The following is a 25,581-nucleotide window of genomic DNA, read 5'->3' as shown; positions in this document are numbered from 1 at the left end:
AGGCACAAATAGGTAGTCTGTGGCTGACAGCCTGTCATATCAAAGTAAATGGATCTGGAACATATGCTGGGTTTTAAGAAGGATGGGGAGAGAAATTGGCTTCAATCTTGTTAAATTGAATGATTCCAACACTTGCCTAAAGTGATTAAGGCGAACCACAGAAAAAATAATTTGGATGGACATACAACAATTTGAATGCCACTCCTCCTGGGAATAGAGGGAGAGAGGGCAAGGTGTAATGGGACGTCGGAGGCACGGCAAAAGTTCAAAGCTAAAGAGTAACAAAGATAAAAGATTAAATAAACTGTTTATGGACAAAAAAAAAGCCAAGCCATAAGTTTAAGTAAACAAAATTAACAGCATAACATAGGAATCAGCTGAATTTCTCAAGGAACTCCTCAACAGAATAGAAGGAGTGACCCACGAGGAATCTCTTCAGTTTCGATTTGAAAGTGCGTGGATTACTGCTAAGATTTTTGAATTCTTGTGGAAGTTTATCAAAAATGGATGCAGCAGTATACTGCACATCTTTCTGCACAAGAGTCAAAGAAGTGCAATTCAAATGCAAAGGATTACTGCCTAGTATTAACTGAGTGAAAGCTGCTAATTCTTGGGAATAAGCTGATATTGTTAACAAGAAACAATGATAAAGAGTATATATATTGAGAGGCCAAAGTCAAAGTACCGAGACAAATGAACAGGGGTCGAAAAAGAGATTTGCGAACTGCCCATTTCTGAGCCAAAAATATCCTTTGAGAATGGGAAGAGTTACCCCAAAATATAATACTATACAACATAAGCAAATGAAAATAAGAAAAGTAGACTAATTTTTGTGTCGAACGATCACTTACTTCAAATACTGTTCGAATACTAAAAATGGCAGTATTCAGTCTTTGAATGTGGGCTTTCCAAGACAATTTACTATCCATCTGAACACCTAGAAATTTGAATTGCTCAGATTCTCTAATCATACGCCCATTCTGTGAAATTAAAAGTCAGGTATTGTTGGATTGTCTGTTAAAAACTGGGGCTTACTGGGACTTAGCACTAGTTGATTTTCTACAAAGCATGAACTTAGGTCATGAACTGCACTATTTGAAACCAAGCCAAAGACGTGCACAACATCCTTTACTTACCCGTAACACTACAGGGCATATCATTTATATATATAAGGAACGGAGATTCCCAGATTGGAATATCACCAATATTATGAAAAAGACAGACTGCTACTCACCATAAATATGACATGTTGAGTTATGGTCAGGCACAATGAAAAACTGTTATGCTTTGGCCACAGCTCTCTTCAGAAAAGTAAAACGCTCACATATTCAGACAAGCAAGCACACCTCCACACACACGATGCTATCTGCAACCACATCTACACCAACAGAAAAAAAATCGCAACACCAAAAATAATTAATGTAGAGTAACAGAATTTCGGGAATATATTTGTTTTTACAACATATTTAAGTGATTCACATTGCAAAGATCACGTGTTAATGTAACTGCGAGATAAGCCATTACAAATGTGAAATGTTAGTACATTCATAACAGGTGTAACTGTCAGAATGTTGAATGCATGCATGCAAACGTGCAAGCATTGTCTTGCACCCGTGCCGGATGTCAGTGTGTGAGATGGAGTTCAACACGTGTTGCGCACTTGGTCCGTCAATACAGACACATCAATGCTGTTAAGGAAGATGCTAGAGGGGTCATCTGATGACGTCCCTTATGTGCTTGATTGGAAACAGATCTGGTTATCAAGCTGGTTAAGGAACATGTCGACACACTGTAGAGAACACTGGGTCACAACACCATTATCATGTTGGAAAACACTGCATGGAACGTTGTTCACAAATGGTAGCAGAAAAGATTGAATCACCAACCTGAAATACAAATTTGCAGTCAGGGTGTTTGAAATAACCACGAGAGTTCTCTAGCTGTCATACAAAATCAACCCCAGACCGTAACTCCAGCTATAGGTTCGGTGTGTTTAGAACACAAACAGGTTGGTTGCAGGCCCTCAACTGGCCTCCTCCTAAATAACACATGGCAATCACTGGAATTGAGGCAGAACCAGCTTTCCACCAGAAAACACAACAGACCTTCATGCTGCCCTCCTATAAGCTCTCATTTGACACCACTGAAGTCACAAATGGTGGTGATCTGGAGCCTGTGGAATGCACACTACAGGGCATGTGGCCAGAGCTGTCCTTAAAATAACCGATTTGTGACAGTTCATTGTGTCACTGTGGTGTCAACTGCTGCCGAAATTGCTAGTGCAGATGCATTATGACACGCCAGAGTCATCTGTTGAACACAACAGTCTTTCCTCTCAATAGTGCCAGGTGGCCGTCCAGAGCCTGGTCTTCTCGTGACCGTAAATTCCCGTGAGCACAGCTGCAAGCACTCATGTACAACCGCTACATTCCTGCAAAGTCTTTCTGCGATATCACAGAAGGAACAAACAGCTACTTGTAGCCCTATTACACAACCTTATTTCAACTCAGTGAGGTGCTAATTAAAGGTGCCCTTGTCACCTTAGAGGCATTCTTCAGCTCACCACATACATTTTCAGAGGTCACTACTGTTCATGACTGTTACAGCGATTATTTAATGTAAACCTGATTTGCATCCTCATAGTGGCACCACTCTTATGCGACTGGTGTGAAATTTCAAATGGTTCAAATGGCTCTGAGCACTATGGGACTTAACATCTCAGGTCATCAGTCCCCTAGAACTTAGAACTACTTAAACCTAACTAACCTAAGGACATCACACACATCCATGCCCGAGGCAGGATTCGAACCTGCGACCATAGCGGTCGCGTGGTTCCAGACTAACACCTAGAACCGTTTGGCCACGGTGTGAAATTTGAAGAGATGTCATCTTTCAGATGAAGAAACACACCTACCAACTTTCTTTTATGCCACATAACTCCTCCTTGGTGCTGCTATTTTCTCTGTCAGTTTACATGTTAACAGTCTTTTGATTGTGCCTGTCTGCAAATCAATGCATCATCTTTATGGTGAATAGCAATCTATCCTTTTCATAATACTGTTGAATAAGAAAGTTTGCAGAGTACATAAACAAAGAGAAGTTAGGTTGATAATTCACAATCATAATCTTGGAACAGTTACAACAAAGATGGTCATTTTGCTTTTGTTATAATGTTTATCCTTCAAAGCACTTTTTTACCAGGAAATTCCCAACTTCTACACTGAAATGCTTCAGACTCATAACTGGCTATGTTTTTGGAGTTTCACACATACAGTACCTTTTTCAGATTACACTTTAGCTACAAAGTCACAATTTTAATATGACAAATACAATTAAAATTACTTGAGCATCTGAAGTGGCAAAGTGAGTAAATAATGCTGACTATGAACTAATAAAGTTAATACTGGCAGTACTTATAATACTGCTGCCGCCACAGATAATGATAACAACAATAGCATTACAAGTAATAGTAATAATAATAATAATAATAATAATGATAATACTACAATAATGCAAACGGCAGATATAAAAAGAATTTATAGGTGTACAGGGCAAATGTTTTCTGATATAGCAAGTTCTGGGGGAAAGGTAACTTATAAGGAGACTGCAATGGATAACAATAGTGGGAAAAGAGGAAGATGTGGTTGGAAAGAAAGATGTACAAGGGTAACAAGTGCTTACAGGGACACTGATAACTCTTATTGATGCTTTAGTAGATATGTCATCGACAGCTGGAGATTTTATTCAGTTCTCTAATGTAATGTGAGAGGTTATTCCAGAGTCCAGTTCCTGCTACTGACAAGGACATCGAGAAAGTGGCTGAATGATAAAGTGGGACAGAAAGGCTTTTGCTTTGACTGGAACAAGTGTGTCTGCCATGTCATTTAGATAAAAGCATTGAGGTCGAGAAGAGATGTGAGAGACAGTGTTCGTTGATAAGACAGTAGAGAAGGCTGCATGTACCCAGGACAGCTGAGCATATGATGGTGAAAAAAGATCAAAGCTATGGCACTATGGACTCGCCCATTTTCTGCATTTTGCTAGTCAAATAAAGTTAAATTCAATCCATTAATTTCTGTAACTTCTTGTTACTTTGAGTAGTTATTTAAATATTGTAATTCATATGGCTAACATCAGTGTATAATACTTCACAGGTGACATTTTACGGGTTGCATGTTACTTATTTTGATAGGTGTAAAACAAAGCGTAGGCTGAGTTAACCCCCTCTTCTAACTATAATCTACCGTAAATCCTTCTAACAAAAAAAACATGCCCACTAGTTGGACGAAAGAACAGGTCATACCTGCTTATAGGAAGGGTAGTAGAAGTGATCCACAAAACAACCATCCAATATCCTTGTCATCAACTTGTTGTAGAATTTTGGAATGTATTCTGATCTCAAACATAATGAGCTATCTCACACATAATGGCCTCCTCCATTCCAACCAGCACAGATTCCATAAAAATTGATCATGCGAAACCGAACACATTTTTTCTCATGAAATATTGAAATCTTGGAATCAAGGCAGTTAAGACAGATGCAGTACAGCATTCTTGATTTCCAAAAATGATTGATTTCACACAGTACCACGTCAAAAGTATGACTATATGGAATAACATGCGAAAATTGTGACTGGATTAAGGATTTTTTGGTTGGGAAGTTGCAGCATGTTATCTTGGATAACGAGTCATCATCAGGCGTCGAAATAACTTTGGATGTGCCCCAGGGAAGTGTGTTGGTACTCTTGGTGTTCATGATTTTGCAGACAATATTAGTATATCCTCAGATTTTTTGCAGATGAAGCACTTATCTATAATGAACTACTGTCTGAAGAAAGCTGTGTAAATATTCAGTCAGATCTAGATAAGATTTCAAAATGGCGCCAAGACTGGTAACCTACTTTAAACATTTAAAAATTTAAAACTGTGCACTTCACAAAATGAGAAAATGTAGCACCAGCAAGACATGGCAAATTGCAGACAGTCACAATTAAAAGACACTTACATATAGCTTTCGGTCACAGCCTTCATCAATAAAAGAGAGACACACCCCATTCACAGAGAAGCAAGCACATCTCATGCCCATATTGGGCCAGAATGCAGAGTCACATTGAATGCAAAAAGGGGGCGGGAAAGGGGAAGGGATGGTGTACATGTAGGGAGAGAGACGAATGCTATCTGGTGGAGTGTGCAGGTGCAGCATCAGGAGGTTGTGGGGCAGGGAGATGGGGAAAAAAGGAGCCAAAAAGGAGAGGTGCAGGGAAAGACAGGCCAATGCATTGGCAGAGGGTTACAAATAAACAGGGTGGGAGATCAGAATGGGGACGGAGGGGGTAGAAACTGTTGGGTGGAAGCTGGGGGACAGTATGTTAATGTAGGTTGAGGCCAGGATAATTATGAGAGCGGAGCAGAGAATGTGTTGTAATGATGATACCCATCTGTGCAGTTCAGAAAAGCCAGTGGTGGAGGGAAGGATCCAGATGGATCAAGTGCTGAAGCAGACCTTGAAATCAAGTGTTTTGTGTTCAGCTGCATGTTCGGCCACAGTTTGGTGGTGGCTGTTCATCCTGGACAGCTGGTTTGTAGTCATACCATTTTATATTGCTGTATGCTACAGAAACTGAACTGGCAGGCTCTTGAAGATAGATGTGTACTACCCTGAGAAAGCCTACTTAACAAAAGTTTTAAGAGACTAAAATGATGACAAGGAATGTACTGCAACTCCCTATATATGGTTTCTGTAAGGATTGTGAGGACAAGACTAGATTAATTACAGTACGGATGCAGACATTTAATCATTCCACCAGCACTCCATGCATGAATGTAAGGGGAAGAAACCCTAACAAGTGATACAATGGGATGCACCCTTTGCCATGAATTTCATTTCATAGTGGTTTGCAGAGTATAGATGTCAATGTAGATTTCAAGTGTAAGTGACCGTAATAATTAGATATGGGCTTTATCTGCATTTGTCTAGTTGCTCATAAGTAAGGAGGGAGGGAGTAAGAATAGTGATGGAACAAAGCCTATGTATTTTGAACAGCATTAATGGAGCTGCCAAACTTAATGTTCCCGACAAACAGATGAAAACTATCAACAGTGTTGGTTGTCTTCACTAAGTGAGACACTGAGCTTCAGAATTTAACCAAGAACACTGGCGCAAAGTGTTGCGATCAGGTACTTCACATATACCTCCCCTCTTACTTTCAATGGAAATACTCATGATAAGCCTTTTTTTATATCATCACAATTTCAAATAACATAGAAAGATAGTGGCCCCTAGTGACAGTGAACTGTCTATCAAATAGACCTACACAGAGCAGCTAGCTATCTAGACATCATAAAACCTCTGGGATCAGTAGTATTATACCAGCAGGCTTTAGAAGCTCGGTTGAAGAAACAAGTAATTGACAGTTTCAAGTATCTGATGACATGAGTTAGGGTAGTGCTTCTCATGAAGTTAAGAGGTAATCTATATCCACGTACATACTCCAAAAGCCATTCTATGACAATAGATGGTACCTTGCCCCACTACTAGTCATTTCCTTCCCTATTCCACTTGCAAACAGAGCAAGGGAAAAACTATATGGCCAAATCAAAGCCCAAATTCTCTTACCTTATCTTGTGGTCCTTGTGTGAAATATATGTTTGTGGCAATAGAACTGTTCTGCAGTCAGCTTCACATGACAGTTCTCTAAATTTTCTCAAAAGTGTTTCGCGAAAAGAATGCCGCCTTTCCTCCAGGGATTCCCATTTGAAATCATGAAGCATCGCCTTAATAAACAGGTGTTGATCAAACCTACCAGTAAGAAATCTAGCAGATCACCTCTAAATTGCTTTGATGTCTTCCTTTAATCTGACCTGCTGAGGATTCCAAACACTAAAGCAGTTCTCATGAATGGGCAGCACTAGTGTTCTGTAAATGACCTCCTTCATACATAAAGCTACGCTTTCCTAAAATTCTCCCAGTAAACCAATTCTCCTTCCCTTCCACAATCTGTACATGCTCATACCATTTCATATCACTTTGCAATGTTATCAATTGATATTTAATGAGTGTGACTGTACCAACTGGGAGGGAGGGGATGGGGGGTCCAAGCTGCGAGGTCATCAGTCCCCTGTTACTCATAAAATAATTACACAAATGAAAGAAGAAAAGAAAGGAGACGTACAGCACAATAACAGGAGAAAGCAAGAACCAGAAGAACGACAGGACAACCAACACTACTACGGGCAAAACAGGAACAGAAGAGTAGAAGGGGTAAAAGCAAGAGAGCAGATGACCGTGGCTGGCCAACCACGAGAATAAAAACTAAAAGCCAGCCACTCTGTGAGACATTAAAACATCCATCGTAAAAGCATTAGATTGGAGATCAGAAAGAGACAAAGGACATGTGCAAAAACTTATATAGATTGATAAAACCACCGTCACGTATAAAACGTGAAACTAAATTAGCCGATGAGGCATTGTCAGGTGAAATTAATGGTAACGAGTCCAGTAACTGAAGAGTACATCGCAGGGCAGCTGAAGGAGGACAGCTCACCAAGATATGGGCCACTGTCAGCCAGGCACCACACCGACACTGAGGTGGATCATCACGGTGTAGGAGGTAGAAGTCTGTCACCCAAGCATGGCCAATGCGGAGCCAGCAGAGAACCACAGAGTCCCTGCGAAAGGCCTGCATGGAGGACTGTCACACATTCATAATCTCCTTAATGGCACGCAGTTTGTTGTGCATGCTGAGGTTATGCTATTTCATCTCCCAAAGCCACAAAACCTTGAGGTGCAGTACTAAAGGCAGGTCAGTTGCAGAGAAGCCAATCCGCACAGCCTGTCTGGCCAGCGTGTCGGCAAGTTTGTTGCCTGGGATTCCAACATAATCTGGGGTCTAGACAAACACCACTAAATGACTGGATCATTCCAGGGCATAGACTTGTTGGTTGGATTAAAAGAGGGGGAAATGGACCAAACTATGAGGTCATCAGTCCCTAGTTCCGAATAAAACAATGGCACAAGAGTGAGAATAAAACAAACGAGACTGACAACACAAAATGGAAACAAAAGGAGAAATCAGAAGAACGATGAAGGGCAACAAACATGCGAATAGACAAGACGGGACAAGAAAACCACAGAAATGCAAGAAACAGGATAAAGAGATTAAAACAACAAAGCCGATTACCACAAAAAAGAAGGCAGCCACTCTGCACACCTAGAAGCACTAGGGTGGAGGACACAGAGGGACAAAGGACATGCGCTAAAACTTAGATCAAATGATAAAAGCCACCCTCAGGAATAAAACGTAAAACTAAATCAGCCTATGAAGCATTGTCAGATAAAATTAACGGCAATGGGTCCGGTAACCCAAGATTTTGTCGCTGGGCAGTCAATGTGGGGCAGTGCACCAGAATATGGGCCACTGTGAACTGGGTGCCGCACCGACACTCAGGTGGGTCTTCACAGCACAGGAGGTAACCGTGGGTCACCCAAGTGTGGCCAATGTGGAGCCAGCAGAGGACAACTGGTTCCCTGTGAGGGACCCGCATGGCCAATGTGGAGCCAGCAGAGGACAACTGGTTCCCTGCGCGGGACCCGCATGGAAGTCTTCCACAAATTCGTAGTCTCCTTAATGACACACAGTTTGTTGTGCGTACTGTTATGCCTTCCGTCTCCCAAAGCTGAAAAACCCTATGGCAGGTCAGGTTCACAGATGCCCATCTCCAGAAGCGGTTTCCGCATATCCTGTTTGGCCAGTCTGTCTGCAAGTTCGTTGCCTGGGATGCCAACATGTCCTGGGGTCAACACAAACACCACTGAACGACGGGACTGGTCCAGGGCAAAGATGGACTCCTGGATGGATGCTACTAAAGGATGGCAAGGGTAGCACTGGTCGATAGCTTGTAGGCTAGTCAAGGAGTCAGTACACAGGAGAAATGACTTGCAAGGGCATGAGTGGATGTGCTCAAGAGCACGAGATATGGCCCCTAACTCTGCAGTGAAAACACTGCAGCCATCTGGCAAGGAGTACTGTTCGATATGTCCTCCATGAACATATGCAAAGCCTACGTGACCATTAGCCATCAAACCATCAATGTAAACCACTTCAGAGTTCCGGAACACGTCACGAATTGAGAAGAAGTGACAGTGGAGAGTGGCAGGAGTAACTGAGTCCTTAGGGTTATGTAAAAGATCCATACGAATCTGCAGCCTAGGTGTACACAATGGAGGTGTATGTGGACGGACCTGGATGGGAGGTGGTAAAGGGAAGGACTCCAGTTCAGACAGAAGGGATCGCATGCGAACCGCAATCGTTAGCCCTGACCGGGGCTGCCAATGAGGGTGATGAACTGCAGCAGGTGGAAAAAGGAGAGGGTAATTCGGATGCTCAGGAGAACTACGAATGTGTGTAATATAACTGGTGAGCAGTTGTGCACATTGGATATGCAGTGGATGGACTCCGGCATCCACCAGGACACTGGTCACCAGATTCATTCTAAAAGCTCCCGTTGCTAGGCGAATGCAACAGTGGTACACTGCGTCGAGTATACGCAATGCTGAGGGCACCGCCGAACCATAAACCAGACTCCCATAGTCAAGGTGGGATTGAACAAGGGCTTTGTAGAGCTGCAGCAGAGTAAAGCGATCTGCACCCCAGTTGGTGTTGCTCAAGCAGCAGAGGGCATTGAGATGATGCCAGCACTTCTGCTTAAGCTGACGAAGGTGAGGTAGCCAAGTCAATTGGGCGTTGAAAACCAGTCCTAAGAATTGATATGTCTCCACTACAGTGAGTGGATTGTCATTAAGGTAAAGTTCTACTTCAGGATTAATGGTATGGCACCGACAGAAGTGCACAACACACAACTTTGCACCCAAAAACTGGAAACTGTGGGCTGGAGCCCATGACTGCACCTTGTTGATGGCTCCCGGTAGGTGCTGCTCAGCAACACCAGTACTGATGAAGCAGTACGAAATACAGAAGTCGTCTGCATACAGAGATGGTGAGACGGACGGACCTACAGCTGCTGCTAGACCATAAATGGCCACTAAAAATAGAAGCGACAGGAAATTTTGGATAATAATTGGCAATGGGCCTCGGAGACACCACTCGTATACTGTGGCAAGGATATGATGTCGCCAGGTTGTGTCATACGCTTTTTGTAAATCAGAAAAGATGGCAACCAAGTGTTGGCATCTGGAAAAGGCTATTCGGATGGCAGACTTGACAGACACAAGTTATCAGTGGTAGAGCCACCCTGGCGGAGGCCACCCTGACATGGAGCCTGTAGGCCACGCGACACCAGGACTCAACCCAACCACTGACACACCATAAGTTCCAGCAGCTTGCAAAGAAAGTCGGTGAAGCTGATAGGCCAATAGCTATTCACATCAAGGGGTTTGAGCACCGGAATGATGGTGCTCTCCCGCCATTGCGATGGCAAGAAGCCATTGCACCTGATCCAGTTGAAGATGATGAGGAGTTGTCACTTGTTGTCAGATGAGAGATGTTTAATCATCTGACTGTGGATCCGATCTGGCCCAGGAGCTGTCTCGGGGCGATGTGCAAGGGCACTGAAGAGCTCCCACTCTGTAAATGGGGCGTTATACGATTCACCCGGCGTGTAGTGAATGAAAGGACTTTTCCTTCCATCTCCCATTTGAGATTGTGAAAGGCTGGGGGCTAATTCTCCGACGCAGAGGCTCGAGCATAGTGCTCAGCAATCACATTTGCGTTGGTAGATAACACGCCATTCATGTTAACACTGGGAACACTTGTTAGGGTTTGGTACCTGAAAACACGTTTGATCTTTGTTCAGGCTTGGGAAGGTGATGAGTCACCCTCGAAGGCCAACGTGAAGGCACCGGTGCCAACCTGATTATACCTAGGATCCTGATTATACCTAGGATCCTGATGGACACGCCGGACAAAATGAACACCTCGCTGTTCTAAATTGGTGCGCAGCTCGTCGTCTGACTAAAAAAGAAAGTCCCTGTGGAATATAATACCCTGGACCATTTTTAAGCTCTTATGGGGCGTGATGGCTACAGAAACATCCCCCCACCCGTCACAAGTGCGTAATGCCTGTGACTGGGTACAGGATGCTGTTTTTATCAAGACTGACCCAGAGCGCATTTTGGACAAGCCCTCCACCTCCCCAAACTTGTCCTCCAAAAGCTCCACAAAAAACTGAGGCTTCATGGACTTGAAAGATTCCCCATCAACTCTCGTACATACAAGGTACGGGGGCGAATAAGCTTCACTGCCATCCTTAGCCTGGTGTTCCTCCCATGGTGTGACCAGGTAGGGGAATGATTTGGGGGTCATTATATTTCCTAGCAGTGAAGTTAGACTTTGCTCGCTTAGAGACTGCTAGTGGCGGACCACCAGCAAGAGATGACGTACTATGATTTATGGAATGTCATCTGCCCTGGTACCACCCTCTCCGACCTGAGCTCTCCCCTCGGGCACCATCCAGCCTCAGCAAAGGCCATTGCCGGGAGTCCCAATGCCCCAGGGAGATGGGCATCTACTCCATGGCATACGTAGAGGGTTAACAGGGAGGCAACAGCAGAGCAATCCCTGTGTTTTCAGGGGGCTACAACCAACAGGGTACATGGCAGACCCACCACAACTGACTCGCTACCGTGCTGGATATGAGGTGCTAAGAAGTCTACGGTCATCGTCGGCACGGAAAGTGACAATGCATAGTGCATGTTGGAAAACACACCCAGGAAGGTGTCCTCGCCCAAGAGATGGAGAATGAGTGGGACTGCAATATGACGAAGAGAAAGTGGGCTAAAGATCTCAATGCATGATGGACACGATGCACCATGTAAGACACCTTTCCCCCATTGGCTCACTCCTTGGGGAAATGTAGAAAGATGGAGGTCAAACCCGACAGGGGACCATCACAAAAAGGCTGAAATTTGAGAGACTTCTTTTAGTTGCCTCTTACAACAGGCAGGAATACCTCGGGCCTATTTCAACCCCCGAACCTGCAGGGGGACCTTGGGCTGTTTGAGTAGGTAATACAGAAAAGAATGCCACATCATCTGCACAGCAAGGAATAACAATGTGAGTCGCACAGGGTCCAAACATTGGCAGACTACTATTCTTGCTTTAGGTAAATGATCCATGTGAATCGGGAGGCAGAATTAGTTCTGTCTGCTGATAATACAAGCTTTGTTGCAAAGCTAAGCATTGAAATATCCCCAGAGAAAATAGTAAAATATCCTATCACCTATTAACCTAGTACACCAACAATAAATAATACGCAGGGTAGAACATTCCAAGTTCTGACATGTGCACATTAATGAAAGCTTAAAATGTGAAAACCCATATGGTGGACCTGCTAAATCGTGTATGTTTGGACACTTTTGCCATAAGAATAACAGCCAACTTTATCGTTATAGATGTTATTTTGGATACTTTCATTCACTGACGTCTAATGGATAAGATTGTGGGGTAAAACTTCACTTAGTCAAAAAGTAGTCAATACACGAAAGAAAGCAAATTAGAATTATATGCAGGATCCACACACATACATCTTGTGGGTATCTCTTTAAGCAGCTAGAAATATTAACAACAGCTTCACAGTACATTTATGCACCTATGGATTTTGTTATCAGCAATCCACATGAGTTTGGTAGTAACAGAAATATTTACAAGTGCATGCTAGAAGAGAAGAAAATCTGCACAGTCTTTCAATGACTAACTTTGACAGGCATAGAAGTGAAATGTGCAGCTGCAAAACTGGGGCAATCTTCCCATGAAAACAAAATTTCTGCTGGAAAGCAGAAATGTTTTCAAATGTAAAGATGTTTGCACGGAAAAGGATAGATTGCTACTCACTGTAAAAATGACACGTTGAGTTGCAGACAGGCACAGCAAAAACAAAATGTATGCACACCTCACATACACAAGACCGCCATCTAAGCTCCCAGAGATGGCAGTCGTGTGCGTGAGGTGTACTTGCTTTTGTGTGTGTGTGTGTGTGTGTGTGTGTGTGTGTGTTTTTCCATTTCCAAAGAAGGTTTTGGCCAAAAGCCAGATGTGTAACAGTCTTTTCATTGTGCCTGTCCACAACTCAATGTGTCATCTTTACAGTGAATAGCAATATATCCTTTCCTTTATATTACTGACATTCCAACGTGGAGTTTCCATTGTTCAAAGACTTTTTTTTTTCATAGTATGGGTTCTGTTGACATATTCCATATCACAGTGTTAATTTTGGATATGCAACTAATTAACAAGATCTTAGTTGACAACAAAATGTTATGTGTTCACAGTATAACACACATTACGCTGTATGGTTGTGTGCTTCCTTCTTAACCAGTAACTTTGGACTAGTAACTTTTGAAAGACTTCTGCTCATTTAAGTGAAGTTCTTCATGTGGCACAGTCCTTTGAAAGTGCAGTGAAGCAATAAGATGCATTCAATAAAGACTTGTCAGAAAAATGTGACTCCTATCTCGATCTGTCAGCACCGCAACATGTACCCAATGTTGGCTCTTAAGCTGCATGGTGTCCATTCACTTTCGACTTAAGGGGTTAAAGTGAATCTTAGACAAGATCCTCCCCTTCAGTCTATTGACAATAAGGTGCCGTCATCTACAGATTGTACAGCACCATCTCACAAGTGTGAAAGTGAGCTGAGCTGCAATTTAGTTGGAAATTCTGTCCCAAAACTGGCTGAATGAAAAATGTGATGTCACGTAGACAGAACACCTAATAGTAGTATTGACAATTAACACTTAAAAGCACCAAGCTTTATGCTACATCTGATTTCCTACGGGCCTGGTCAGCACCTTTTGCTACGACGCAGGCAGTTAAAACTGGAACCTGATCACTTACATGCACCAGGTGTTGTGGCTTTAATAACATCTAGCAAATAGATGACATCCACAGTTTTAATTAAAAACCTTGCAGCACAATTTGAATTTGAAGCAATTTTATATAATCCATCATTACTCAATGTATTGTAGATTTTTTTCAGACTTTGTTTCCAGAAAAGCTACTGGCAAAGATATCAGGGAGCCAGTTCTATTTTTTAAGAGATATATTTGATGAATTCCACTTAGGAGCAGAATGAAATCGTTTTATGGTAACCAATAAGTCTTTGGCCATATGACTATAATAAATTATCTTTGGTGTTGTAAGTGTTGATGTATCACTTCAAAAATACTTACAGCAACTTATAAATGGGGCACTATGAGCCGTGAATTACCTAGATGACATTAAAGTAATTTGCATTACACAGGAGCAACAAATTTAAAAAGTTATTAAATAGACTTTAGAGACAATGTGCTCAAAATTAAATTAAGTACGTGCAGGTTCACAGCCCCCCCCCCCCCCCCCCCACCTTCGATGCTTGGTCACATACTGTGCCTGACATCTCCAGCTTAGCCAGCCCATGTGGAAATCTCCTTCCAGCCAAAGATTTGAAGGAGCTGCAATTGTTCTTGGGCAAGATAAATTATTATGGCAAATTTATACTTCGTACAGCAAAGGTATCACACTCACTGAATCAATTTTGTATAAGAGAGTCAATTTTCTGTGAATTTCCACATGTCAGGCACAATCCTTGAAGCTACAACAGTGCTTGAAGTTTGCTCCCCACCTGGCTACATTTAAACCAATTGTGACATACACTATAGGTAGTGGAATAGGTGCTGTGCTGTCCCAGATGTCCATCTACAGCAAGGAACAAACAACTAGATATGTTTATAATGTGCTAACAGCAGTAATTGTGAATTATTGCCATAGAAAAGGAGAAACCGACTATTATTAAAGTATCATAAAGATCAGTGTTTTCTCACAAAAATCATAAATCCACCAGGTAACAGACCACAAATTTTGCTCTCTGGACCCCAAGTAAACCGTCTAAATAAGAGAGCACAGTGATTATAGTGGTGGACACCATTTTTGAGTGACTATCATTATGAGGTACACTAATGGTCCACTATTCAACATACTAAGGCCAACAAGTCTACCGACTGATCCTGATCACAAATTCAAGATGAAAACATTAAGAATGCAATGATCCAATTCCTCACAGTGGCCTAGGATATGACTGCACGTGCAGATTTGGATCCAACGCTCTACAAAGTAGCGCATCATGTGCATTTCAGCTGGAAATTTTTGAGTGACTATCATTATGACTATGGAAGCTAAGGAATCAGCACTACCTACTTTTAGATTTATCAAACAACATAATTCAGTGGGTCTTTGTGTGAGACACAAAGAAGCCCCAGTGTTGGGTTGTAAACTGAACTATGCTCCTGGCTCACTACCTATTACACGAGGCACACTGAGGGATGCTGCATTTTGGTCAAGCATCGATAATGGCATCAAAAGTGCAGTCTCAATTTGCCAACAATATAATTTGGACGCTTCCTTCAACAAATTAACTGGAGTTTTAAAAAGAGTATCAGCTCCCAAAACTATCACAACATCTGCAGACATGAATATTAATGCATGTGTTGAGGATGAAATTAATAATAACTTCCTAAGCATTTTGAACACTTTTGGAGCAGCACAAAATGGGAAACTCTACTACCGCTATGGTATGAAGAAATCAGTATCAGTCTTAGGACATGCACTTACAGATATTGACAAGGAAACTTGTATACAAATTAAAAAAAGATCTTGTCTTCTCTTATTATTACTGTTAGATTATGAGGCTAAGGAAAGGTTGGTATAAACCATAAAACTGCAGGCCTACAAATGACGTGAAGTGTAGATTCGCGCAGTCTGTAGCACAGTTGTTATTTCCTTTGAATGGCTACCTACATAGCTCAATAAGGCATCAGCTTGCATTGGTGATACATCACGAGGGTAGCAAGTTACATGTTTAACTTTCTCTGTGTGCTTTTATCGTTGATACGTTGAGGAGCAGGGACGTTTTTAAAAGAAAAGGTGATTTGTCAAAAATAGAAAACTTCAAACAAACAAAACAATGTATATTAATAAAATTTTAGAATATTTTGCTTACTTTTTTAAATTACAGCCACTTAAATTGTGGTTGCCTCTGTTAACCATCACCCATAATACCCACTAGTTATTTATTGGTCGACACATTTTGAGAGGTTTAATCAAACCTATTTCTAAGAAATCATTTACACAACCAGCTCACAAGCACTTGTACATTATTATTGACAATGAAACATCTGAAAGCAAGTTCTGCCTTTTCTTGCACAATGAGGCACATTACAAGTTGAACACATTCAAAATGTTCTAACAGAAATAGTGCCTACAGCATACAACACATAATCTAAATGTGGCCTGATTTGGCTGATATGGACCTACCTTCCAGCCTGATTTATTTATCCACATGTGGCTTATGCTGAGTGACAGTACGATCTTCTGTCTTTGACTTAGTCCATTGCTGTGTATACTTGCTTTGGCAAGCAGTCCTTCATACACTTTCCTTCGGAAGTCTTTATTCGTGAATTGCTCCGCCTAAGTTTCTTTGTGTATAATACATGCATTCATACATGCACATCAATAAAGTGAAAAGAAAAAGTCTATGCCACCATTTCTTACTATTGCAATCAAAACCACAGTCTCCTTTTAGACAGTCAAAATTGTCAACAAAATTCATGCTCCTGTTGTCACTCAAGATACAAAGGGACATGTCACTATAGTAGTTGAGCCACCCTTTTCCTCCCTATTTACACTTGTGGTGCCACTTGGATTGTGCACAGTGGAGATCAGTTTTACAGCTCATTTCTCCCTCCACTTGTAAAATGCTAACCCAGGATAGCTTATTCTGCTGTCAAAATCCCCTAGTTTAATCCATTCATCTTCCTTTAGTTCTGGCAGGAACTTATGTGTAGGGTTCATAGTTCCAATTGGAAATGTTTCCTGGCTTTTAGTAGGTCGGAACTATTATTAAGGTGTGAAGAAATGACCACGGAAACAATACAATATTTATCATAAAGTTCTTCACATAAATCTGTCACTTCCCGTACACCAAGTGCCATTACTGCCTTCTCTTTAGCTATTTTCCAGTATAAATTTGGAACTTCATATTATATTCAGATTCATCACACAGCATCCATATTTTATAGTCTCTTTCCCAAGCCTTGTCTCTCCTGTAGTGTTTCACTGAATTTCTACCTTCAAATTGCATCACTGACTCATTAACTGCCTATTTTTGATGAGGCTGATAATATTCTGCAAACCTTTTATTCAACATTTCAAGAAATGGCTTCATTCTATAAAGTTTTTCAAAATAGGCACGTCCTCTTTTAGGCATAATCAAATTGTCATTTGAATGGATATGATGGCTTTGACTCAGGAGAAATTGGAATCGTTTTAGTCATCAACTCACATATATGTGACTCATTTAAATCTGGAGATGAAGATCAATAATCCTGATAATTTGGTAACTTTTTGACACTCATAAACAAATTGATACATAAGAAAACTCTTATCTCATCTTCAGCAGTTGGAAGGAAAGGCTTTCCTTTTTGTGCGGCTTAACAACTGGTGTGAAATGTCGCAAATTTTACTATGTCAGCACTAAAAATTCACAAAATATCTTATGTGGTGATGGGTTTGACATATACGTAAAAATGACTGAAGGGTCGCTTTTTTTCCACAAAATTGGGCAATACTTCTATTCTGAAATTCTGACTCCATTGTGGAGGATCATTCTGAACAAGAGGTATACTTGCAGGTCTGACAGAGGTACCGAAATTGACTCAGAGGCTAACGAAAGATCATTTGACAGTGTTTTTGCCATAGAAGTTTGTTTATTATTGCACAAATGATGATTACATTTTGATAAATTCTCATCTAAATCATTGATTTTTTCTTCTGAACACACTTAATATAATATATCACAACTGGGTTCATATGTACTGTCACTATAAGAGTTGTCAAACAAACATATTTCATTGTCTGATGCTAATGGAAGGACCTCGAAAGGAAGTTTTTGGATTTCATCGTCCCAAAGGCACCTACCAGCCATACTGGTTGCATGGTGATTAGCAGTGCTAACCAAGATTAACATACCAAAAATATGAAATGAACAAACTTCTGTCACATAACTATTGTGCTGAAGTTCATTATCATGGACTAAATTTACATATGAAAATACTTACTTGAAAATAAAGGTCATACATATGTGCCACATTTGATATTCAAGATGAACACTAACTAAACTGCACAAAACTGCTGCAAGCTGACGGACAAATTGTAAAGTACCAACAACAGGAAAGCAAAATATGTTATATCAGTGCCATGCTATCTAGTGAGAACTCCCTCAACTAAATGTGTGACTCAGAATGAGAACTGGTACCCCACCCAGCTACCAGGCATCTTAAAATAAGTGGATCAACACTGATAATCACTGCCCCTGTAAAAGTTAGGGCATTCACTCTCACCAAAGGGTGAGTGGTACGTGGTAACAGGTTCATGTCACTCAAAGCAGAGAGTCGGTGTGGGGGCTGGCCGTCCAGCCTTGCCCATTCACCCTGTGAGTGGACAGGAGCACTTCTTCAGCGGGGTCCGAGCGACACCGCTAGTTATCGGAAGCTCCAAAGTTAAACACACTACGGAGTCCCTTAGGGAGTAGTGTCCAGGGCTGAAAAGAAATCCAATTTGTGTTCAGTATGTCTGTCAGGTGGCCTCATATGTGAGATGCAGAGGGGGCCCGGCCACAGGTATCGAGTGTACAGAGAGTGCAGGGTACAGTCGATTGCAAGTTGTAGCTTACAGCAGCACCGATATCTGTTGTCTCGATTTTGAGAGCCGAAGGAGGAGATGCCGAAAACCGTTGGCCTCGCTCACAGCGTGTGAGTGTAATGCACAGTTTGGAGCACCATTCCCGGAACTGTTCAGTGTCTTCTGGTTTGGAGCTAATTGGAGAGTCTCGACCAAAGGCTATATCGATTCTCTGATACTTTCAGCTGCATATTTCTGGACCAGTGTTACGGGGAGGAGAATTGGAGGATCCCCCCACCTCGACAGTTTATGGGTGCATTGCACGAAGGGAGCAGCTACTTGAGTAGCAAAGTACTTGTGGATTGCATACTGTTCTTTTTTAGGCTAGGTGTTAGCACAAGGTCTTCTGATGAATGCTTGTCAGTCGATACGCAGAGAAAGAAATTAGGCAGCATATAAAGTAAAGATACTTTAACTGTCAAAATTTTAACAGTAAACTGTCAAAGTGATCATAACAAAGTTTCTGTATTTACTGCTCACTGGGAAATTTGTCCCAATCAAATTTTTCTTGGAACTGAGAACTGGCTGAAACCCAAATCAGAAAGCTCTGAAATATTTAGAAATGTATGGAACATATATCAAAAAGACAGATTAGACGTCACAGGAGGGGAGTGTTCATAGTACTCAACAAAAATGTTGTGTCTATTGAGGTCAAAACTGAGTCTCACTATGAAGTTATCTGGCCACATGTAATAGGTCTAGGTTGCCTATCTATTTTTTCCCAAATGGGAGTCCCTGGAGAGAAAGCAACATTCGTTTTGTGAAGCGCTATTGAAAATATTTAGAGAACTCACATTTGAAGCTGACTGCAGAATGATTCTACTGCCGCCACTGTACATTTCGTGTAATAACCACAAAGATAAGATAACAGACATATGGATTTTATTGAGGCATACTGATGGCTGTTTTCCCTTGCTCTATTTGCGAGTGAAACAGGAAAGAAAATAATATATTAGTTGTATGAGGTAGCTTCCACCATGCACCATACAGCGGCTTTTAGAGCATGTACATAGCTGTAGAAGGATCTTCTCAAAACATAAAATACAAACCTTTTCTATGGCACACGCAAATCAAATCTGGAATGAAGTCTACACGAACATCAATGTAGATGTTAACTCCTCTAAATTTTGCACATGGTTTGCATTAAATTTTGAGAAAACATTTCCAAATGTAGCCATTTTAACAGCAGCAGCAGCAGGCAAGAAAAATTTATGGATAACTGTGGGTTTTAGGAAGTTCTCTCAGACTCTAAATTTTTGCAGTTCTATACTGGTACCAAAAAATGAAGTTAACAAAGTAAATAAAATAAATAAATAAAATAAAATAAAGTACGCAAAAAGTTGCTGCTTGCTGCAGAAATATCATTTAATGACAAAATGATTTATAATGCAGAAAATAAAGGAAAGTAGTATGGCATGTCATTTATTTATTATTTATTTATTTATTGTTCTGTGGGACCAAATTAAGGAGAAGTCTCCATGGTCATGGAATGAGTCAATACATAAAATTATAACACGATATTAGAAACAGATAAAATGAAATATAAAAAAAACATATTCAGGTGACAAGTCGTAAATTTAAATAAAGAAAATCAACAATGTAACACTGGAATTTGCTTAATTTTTTAGCTCTTCCAGGAGCTCCTCGACAGAATAGAAGGAGTGAGCCATGAGGAAACTCTTCAGTTTAGACTTAAAAGTGTTTGGGGTACTGCTAAGATTTTTGAGTTCTTGTGGTAGCTTATTGAAAATGGATGCAGCAGAATACTGCACTCCTTTCTGCACAAGAGTCAAGGAAGTGCATTCCACATGCAGATTGGATTTCTGCCTAGTATTAACTGAGTGAAAGCTGCTAACTCTTGGGAATAGGCTAATATTGCTAACAACAAACGACATTAAAGAAAATATATACTGTGAGGGCAATGTCAGAATTACCAGACTATTGAATAGGGGTCGACAAGAGGTTCTCGAACTTACACCACATATAGCTCAAACAGCCCGTTTTTGAGCCAAAAATACCCTTTTTGAATCAGAAGAATTACCCGAAAAAATAATACCATATGACATAAGCGTATGGAAATATGCGAAGTAGACTACTTTTCGTGTTGAAGTGTCACTTATTTCAGATACTGTTCTAATGGTAAATAAAGCAGCATTTAGTTTCTGAACAAGATCCTGAACATGGGCTTTCCACAACAGCTTACTATCTATCCGAACTCCTAGGAACTTGAACTGTTCCGTCTCGCTTATAATATGCCCATTCTGTCTGATCAAAATATCGGATCTTGTTGAATTGTGTGTTAGAAACTGTAAAAACTGAGTCTTACTGTGATTTAGCATCAAATTATTTTCCACAAGCCACAAACTTATTTCATGAACTACGTTATTTGATACTGTTTCAGTATTACACACAAGATCCTTCACTATCAAGCTGGTGTCATCAGCAAACAGAAATATTTTTGAATCACCTGTAATACTAGAAGGCATATCATTTATATAAATAAGAAACAGCAGTGGCCCCAGCACCGACCCTTGGGGAACGCCCCACTTAACAGTGCCCCATTGGGACTGAACATCACTACCACTCTCAATATTGCGGAGAATTACCTTCTGCTTTCTGTTCTTAAGGTAAGAGGCGAACCAATTGTAAGCTACTCCCCTTACTCCATAATGGTCCAACTTCTGCAGTAACATTTTGTGGTCAACACAGTCAAAAGCCTTCGTTAAATCAAAGAAAACACCTAACATTCGCAACCTTTTATTTAATCCGTCCAAAACCTCACAGAGAAAAGAGAATATAGCATTTTCAGTTGTTAAACCATTTCTAAAACCAAACTGAACATTTGACAGCAAATTACGTGAATTTAAATGCTCCAGTAACCTTGCATATACAACCTTCTCGATAACTTTAGCAAAAACCGATGGCATAGAAATAGGTCTATAATTGTCAACATTATCCCTGTCTCCCCTTTTATAAAGTGGCTTCACTACTGAGTACTTTAATCGGTCAGGAAACCAACCACTCCTAAAGGAAAAGTTACATATATGGCTAAGTACTGGGCTAACATACATAGAACAATACTTCAGTATTCTGCTAGATACCCCGTCATATCCATGAGAGTTCTTGGTCTTTAGTGATTTAATTATTAACTGAATCTCCTTCTTGTCAGTATCATGGAGGAGCATTTCAGGTAACAGTCTTGGAACACTTTTTTCTAAGACCGCTATATGATTCCCTGTTGGGACAAGGTTTTTATTTAGTTCACCTGCTATATTCAGAAAGTGATTATTAAATATTGTACATATATGCGACTTATCAGTAACACGGACATTCCCACTACGCACTGATTCTATATCCTCGACCTGTCTCTGCAGACCAGCCACTTCCTTCACGACTGGCCATACGGTTTTAATTTTATCCTGAGATTTAGCTATTCTATCTGCATACCACATACTTTTTGCCTTCCTAATAACATTTTTAAGCACCTTACAATACTGTTTGTAATGGGCTGCTGCATTTAGATTTTGACTGTTTCTAACGTTTTGATATAATTGCCACTTTGTTCTACAAGATATTCTTATCCCTCTAGTCAGCCACCCAGGCTGCCTGTTTGTGCTAGTACCCTGTTTTGAACGTTCTAACGGAAGGCAACTTTCAAAGAGCACGAGAAAAGTCTTGAGAAAAGCATTATATTTATCGTCTACTGTATCAGTGCTATAAACATCTTGCCACTCTTGTTCCTTGATAAGGTTTACAAAGGTCTCTACAGCAACTGGGTCAGCTTTCCTAAACAGCTGATGACTATATTTAACACATGTTGCAGCACAAAAATCTTTTAGAGTTAAAATTTGTGCATCATGATCTGAAAGGCCATTCACCTTTTTGCTAACAGAATGCTCTTCTAGTAATGAGGAATGAACAAAAATGTTGTCTATGGTTGTTCTACTGTTCCCTTCCACTCTCGTTGGAAAGAATACGGTTTGCATAAGATTATATGAATTAAGAAGGTCTACCAGCATCCTCTTCCTTGCACAATCACTTATACAATTAATATTGAAGTCACCACATATAACTAACTTTTTGTATTTCCTATAAAGTGAACCAAGAACCTCCTCTAGCTTTAGCAAAAATGTTGTGAAATCGGAGTCTGGGGATCTATAAATAGCAACAGTTAGAAGTTTAGCTCTGTTAAATTTAACCACACCTGCACAACATTCAAACACCTTTTCAGTGCAGTTCTTTGAAACATCAATTGACTCAAATGGGATGCCGTTTTTCACATACATGGCTACTCCCCCACACCGCAAAGAGCTCCTCGAAAAGCTGCCAGCCAACCTGTATCCTGGTAAAGGAAGCCTCTGAATCATCTCCTTATTTAAGAAGTGTTAAGATATACCAATAATTTCAGAGTCAACATCTATAAGCAGTTCACTAACTTTATCTCTAATACCTTGTATATTTTGATGAAATATACTAATTCCCTCATTACTCGGATACCTAAGCTTTGTCAAAAGTGGTTCCTTTGTTAGAGAGACTTCCCTTAAACAGGAATACATATCAGCTGACTTCAATCTGAAAAAGGTGCAGCTCTAACACCCACTACTGTAGGAATTTTCCCATGAGTGATCCCACCAACCCCACCTATGCTGTCACCTATAAGCTTTGCCAACCTCCCCTTCCCATACCTGTTGAGGTGCAGGCCATGTCTAGTGAAACCCGTCCTGCTGATAGACTCCACCGACACCACTGAAATGTGACCCATGCTTTCTGTCATCAGCACACCCCAAAGTCTCATGTTATTACGCCTGACAGCTGTATCAAGATGAGGCCGATCGTGACGCTGAAACAGTTCCACGAAATGCACATTCGTGTTGCCAGTCTGAGTGGCTATCTTTTCCAGGTCACCATCTATGTCATACTCCCCATCCCTATCAATACTGTTACCAGCCCCACCCACAATCACTACCTGATCCTCTTTAGTAAAATCCCTACATAACCCCCCTATGTTAACAGTCACCCGAGCCAATCCTGCATTAGGCTTCACAATGCTGGTGACCTGGTACTCAATCCCCAGCACTTCCTGCAACTGCTGGCCTACACCTCTGCCATGAGAACTACCTAACAGCAGAACCTTCTTCTTCCTCTTCGACTTTGCAACTGTTCTAGCCACCGTAACTACTGAGGTCTGCTGCATACTTCCTACATCTACAGCTACTAGAGATTCCTCTCCACTAGACTCTGACAGTTGGTCATATCTATTGTAAACACCAATAGTAAAACTATCTGAAAATCTTCTTCTCCTAGCAGATCTCTTGCCAACAGCCAGCTCCCATTCTCCAACCCCCTTCTCCCTCCTGATCCTATCTAGCTCCTCCTGTGTGTTTTTCAACTGCACCTGAAGGGCACAGATCTTACGCTCCTGCTCCTCTATCAATTTACTCTTGCTACATAACCTGCAGTTCCAGGAGAGGATCTCACCAGAATGCCCACTGGCTTCCCCACTGCATTCCCCCCAGTGAAAATACTTCGAACAAGTCTCACACCGCAATCCACTACTCACGAACCTACGGCAAAGCCCACACTTCTCACTCATGGTAAAATTTTACTTTTTTTAAATTTCACTACTACAATAAGATGTTAAAAACCTGACTACAATAATCACAAACTTACTCTACAAGGGAAGTAACTACTATTATTAACAGTATTAATAAACAACAAATGTGAATAAAACAAAAGACTAATACAGAAAGAGAATCAAACGTCTAATGAGACAGTAACGAAGCTGAAAACAGTTCCCAAAAGGTTCTTCTGAAATTATTTCACCAGAAAACACTAAAAACTCCGGTTGAAGACTACTATAGTTCCTAAATAAACCACTATACACAAACAATTAATTAGTACTTAGCTTAGCTCATGAAACATGAGACTGGAAAATGCTGACACATGTATAACAACACACAAATCCTATATGGGTAAAAAAATCTACTCACCAAGCGGCAGCAGAACACACGCACAAAAGACTGTTGTGATTGGCAAGTTTTCGGAGCCAGTGGTTGGGAAGGAAGAAGGGTGGAGGAAAAGGACTGGAGAGGTCTAGGAAACACCCAGAATGGTGGGTTAGGGGAGATATATCGTACGGGATGAGAAAGAAAGAGTCTTCTGCCTGAAGGAGGAGCCAGTGACTCCGAAAGCTTGTCAATCATTACAGTCTTTCATGTGTGTGTTCTGCTGCCGCTTGGTTAGCAGATTTATTATCTATGCAATTAAATAATTTTATCAATAATTGATTGTTTTTGTTGTTATAAATCCTAGATGGGAGTAGAATAATAGAAAATCCACAGGAATTGCCAAGTTCTCTAACTGGTTATTTCTCTATTATTGCCATGTAGTTGCACCAAAATCTTCCTGAAACACATGTAGAACCCCAAAGACTTAGATAACTAAACTCCACCCAAACAGGCCATGAAAGCCCAACGGTACACGATAGTAAGGACAATGATGATGTGTTGCTTGAAGCTCTCCTGTTGGACTAGTTGTGAATGTGTTTCTCGAGCAAAATGCCAGACAGTGACAGCTACATCACCTTTCAGACGATGAACCAACAGCTTCTACGCACATTGAGAGACTGTCAATCATGCATTGCACTTCTGTCAGCTGCTCCAGTGGCCTCTGTTGGGAGCCACCTACCGATATACATGTTTGCGCTGGTGTCCATTCTTGCTGTTGTCACCTGAATATCTACATCACCACCGCAGTGTCATCCCTTGTACGGCCAAGTCCCTCTTTGTGGTCACTGTGTTTTTAAAATAGCCTGGACTGGATCCCGTGCTGAGCTAAGTTGGTATCCTGTGTC

At 41.0% G+C, this 25,581-nt stretch overlaps 1 protein-coding gene across 2 annotated transcripts in view; it reads right to left on the bottom strand.

Annotated features, from left to right (window-relative positions):
- Positions 1-25,581, bottom strand: part of LOC126203293 (E3 ubiquitin-protein ligase MARCHF8) — a 78,251-nt gene that overhangs the window by 45,197 nt on the left and 7,473 nt on the right. The window contains exon 1 of one of the 2 annotated variants that reach the window (XM_049937553.1): positions 15,789-15,878. The exons of the other annotated variant lie outside the window; for it this stretch is intronic. Coding sequence (XP_049793510.1) covers positions 15,789-15,815 — 27 coding nt within the window. The 5' untranslated portion in view covers positions 15,816-15,878. Of the gene's footprint in view, positions 1-15,788; positions 15,879-25,581 lie in introns of those variants that run through there. 2 annotated transcript variants of the gene reach the window in all.

The sequence above is a fragment of the Schistocerca nitens genome, chromosome 9 (assembly GCF_023898315.1).
Source record: "Schistocerca nitens isolate TAMUIC-IGC-003100 chromosome 9, iqSchNite1.1, whole genome shotgun sequence".
Lineage (NCBI taxonomy): Eukaryota > Metazoa > Arthropoda > Insecta > Orthoptera > Acrididae > Schistocerca > Schistocerca nitens.
The sequence above is the reverse complement of the archived record's forward strand: the minus strand, read 5'-3'. Positions and strand labels throughout refer to the sequence as shown.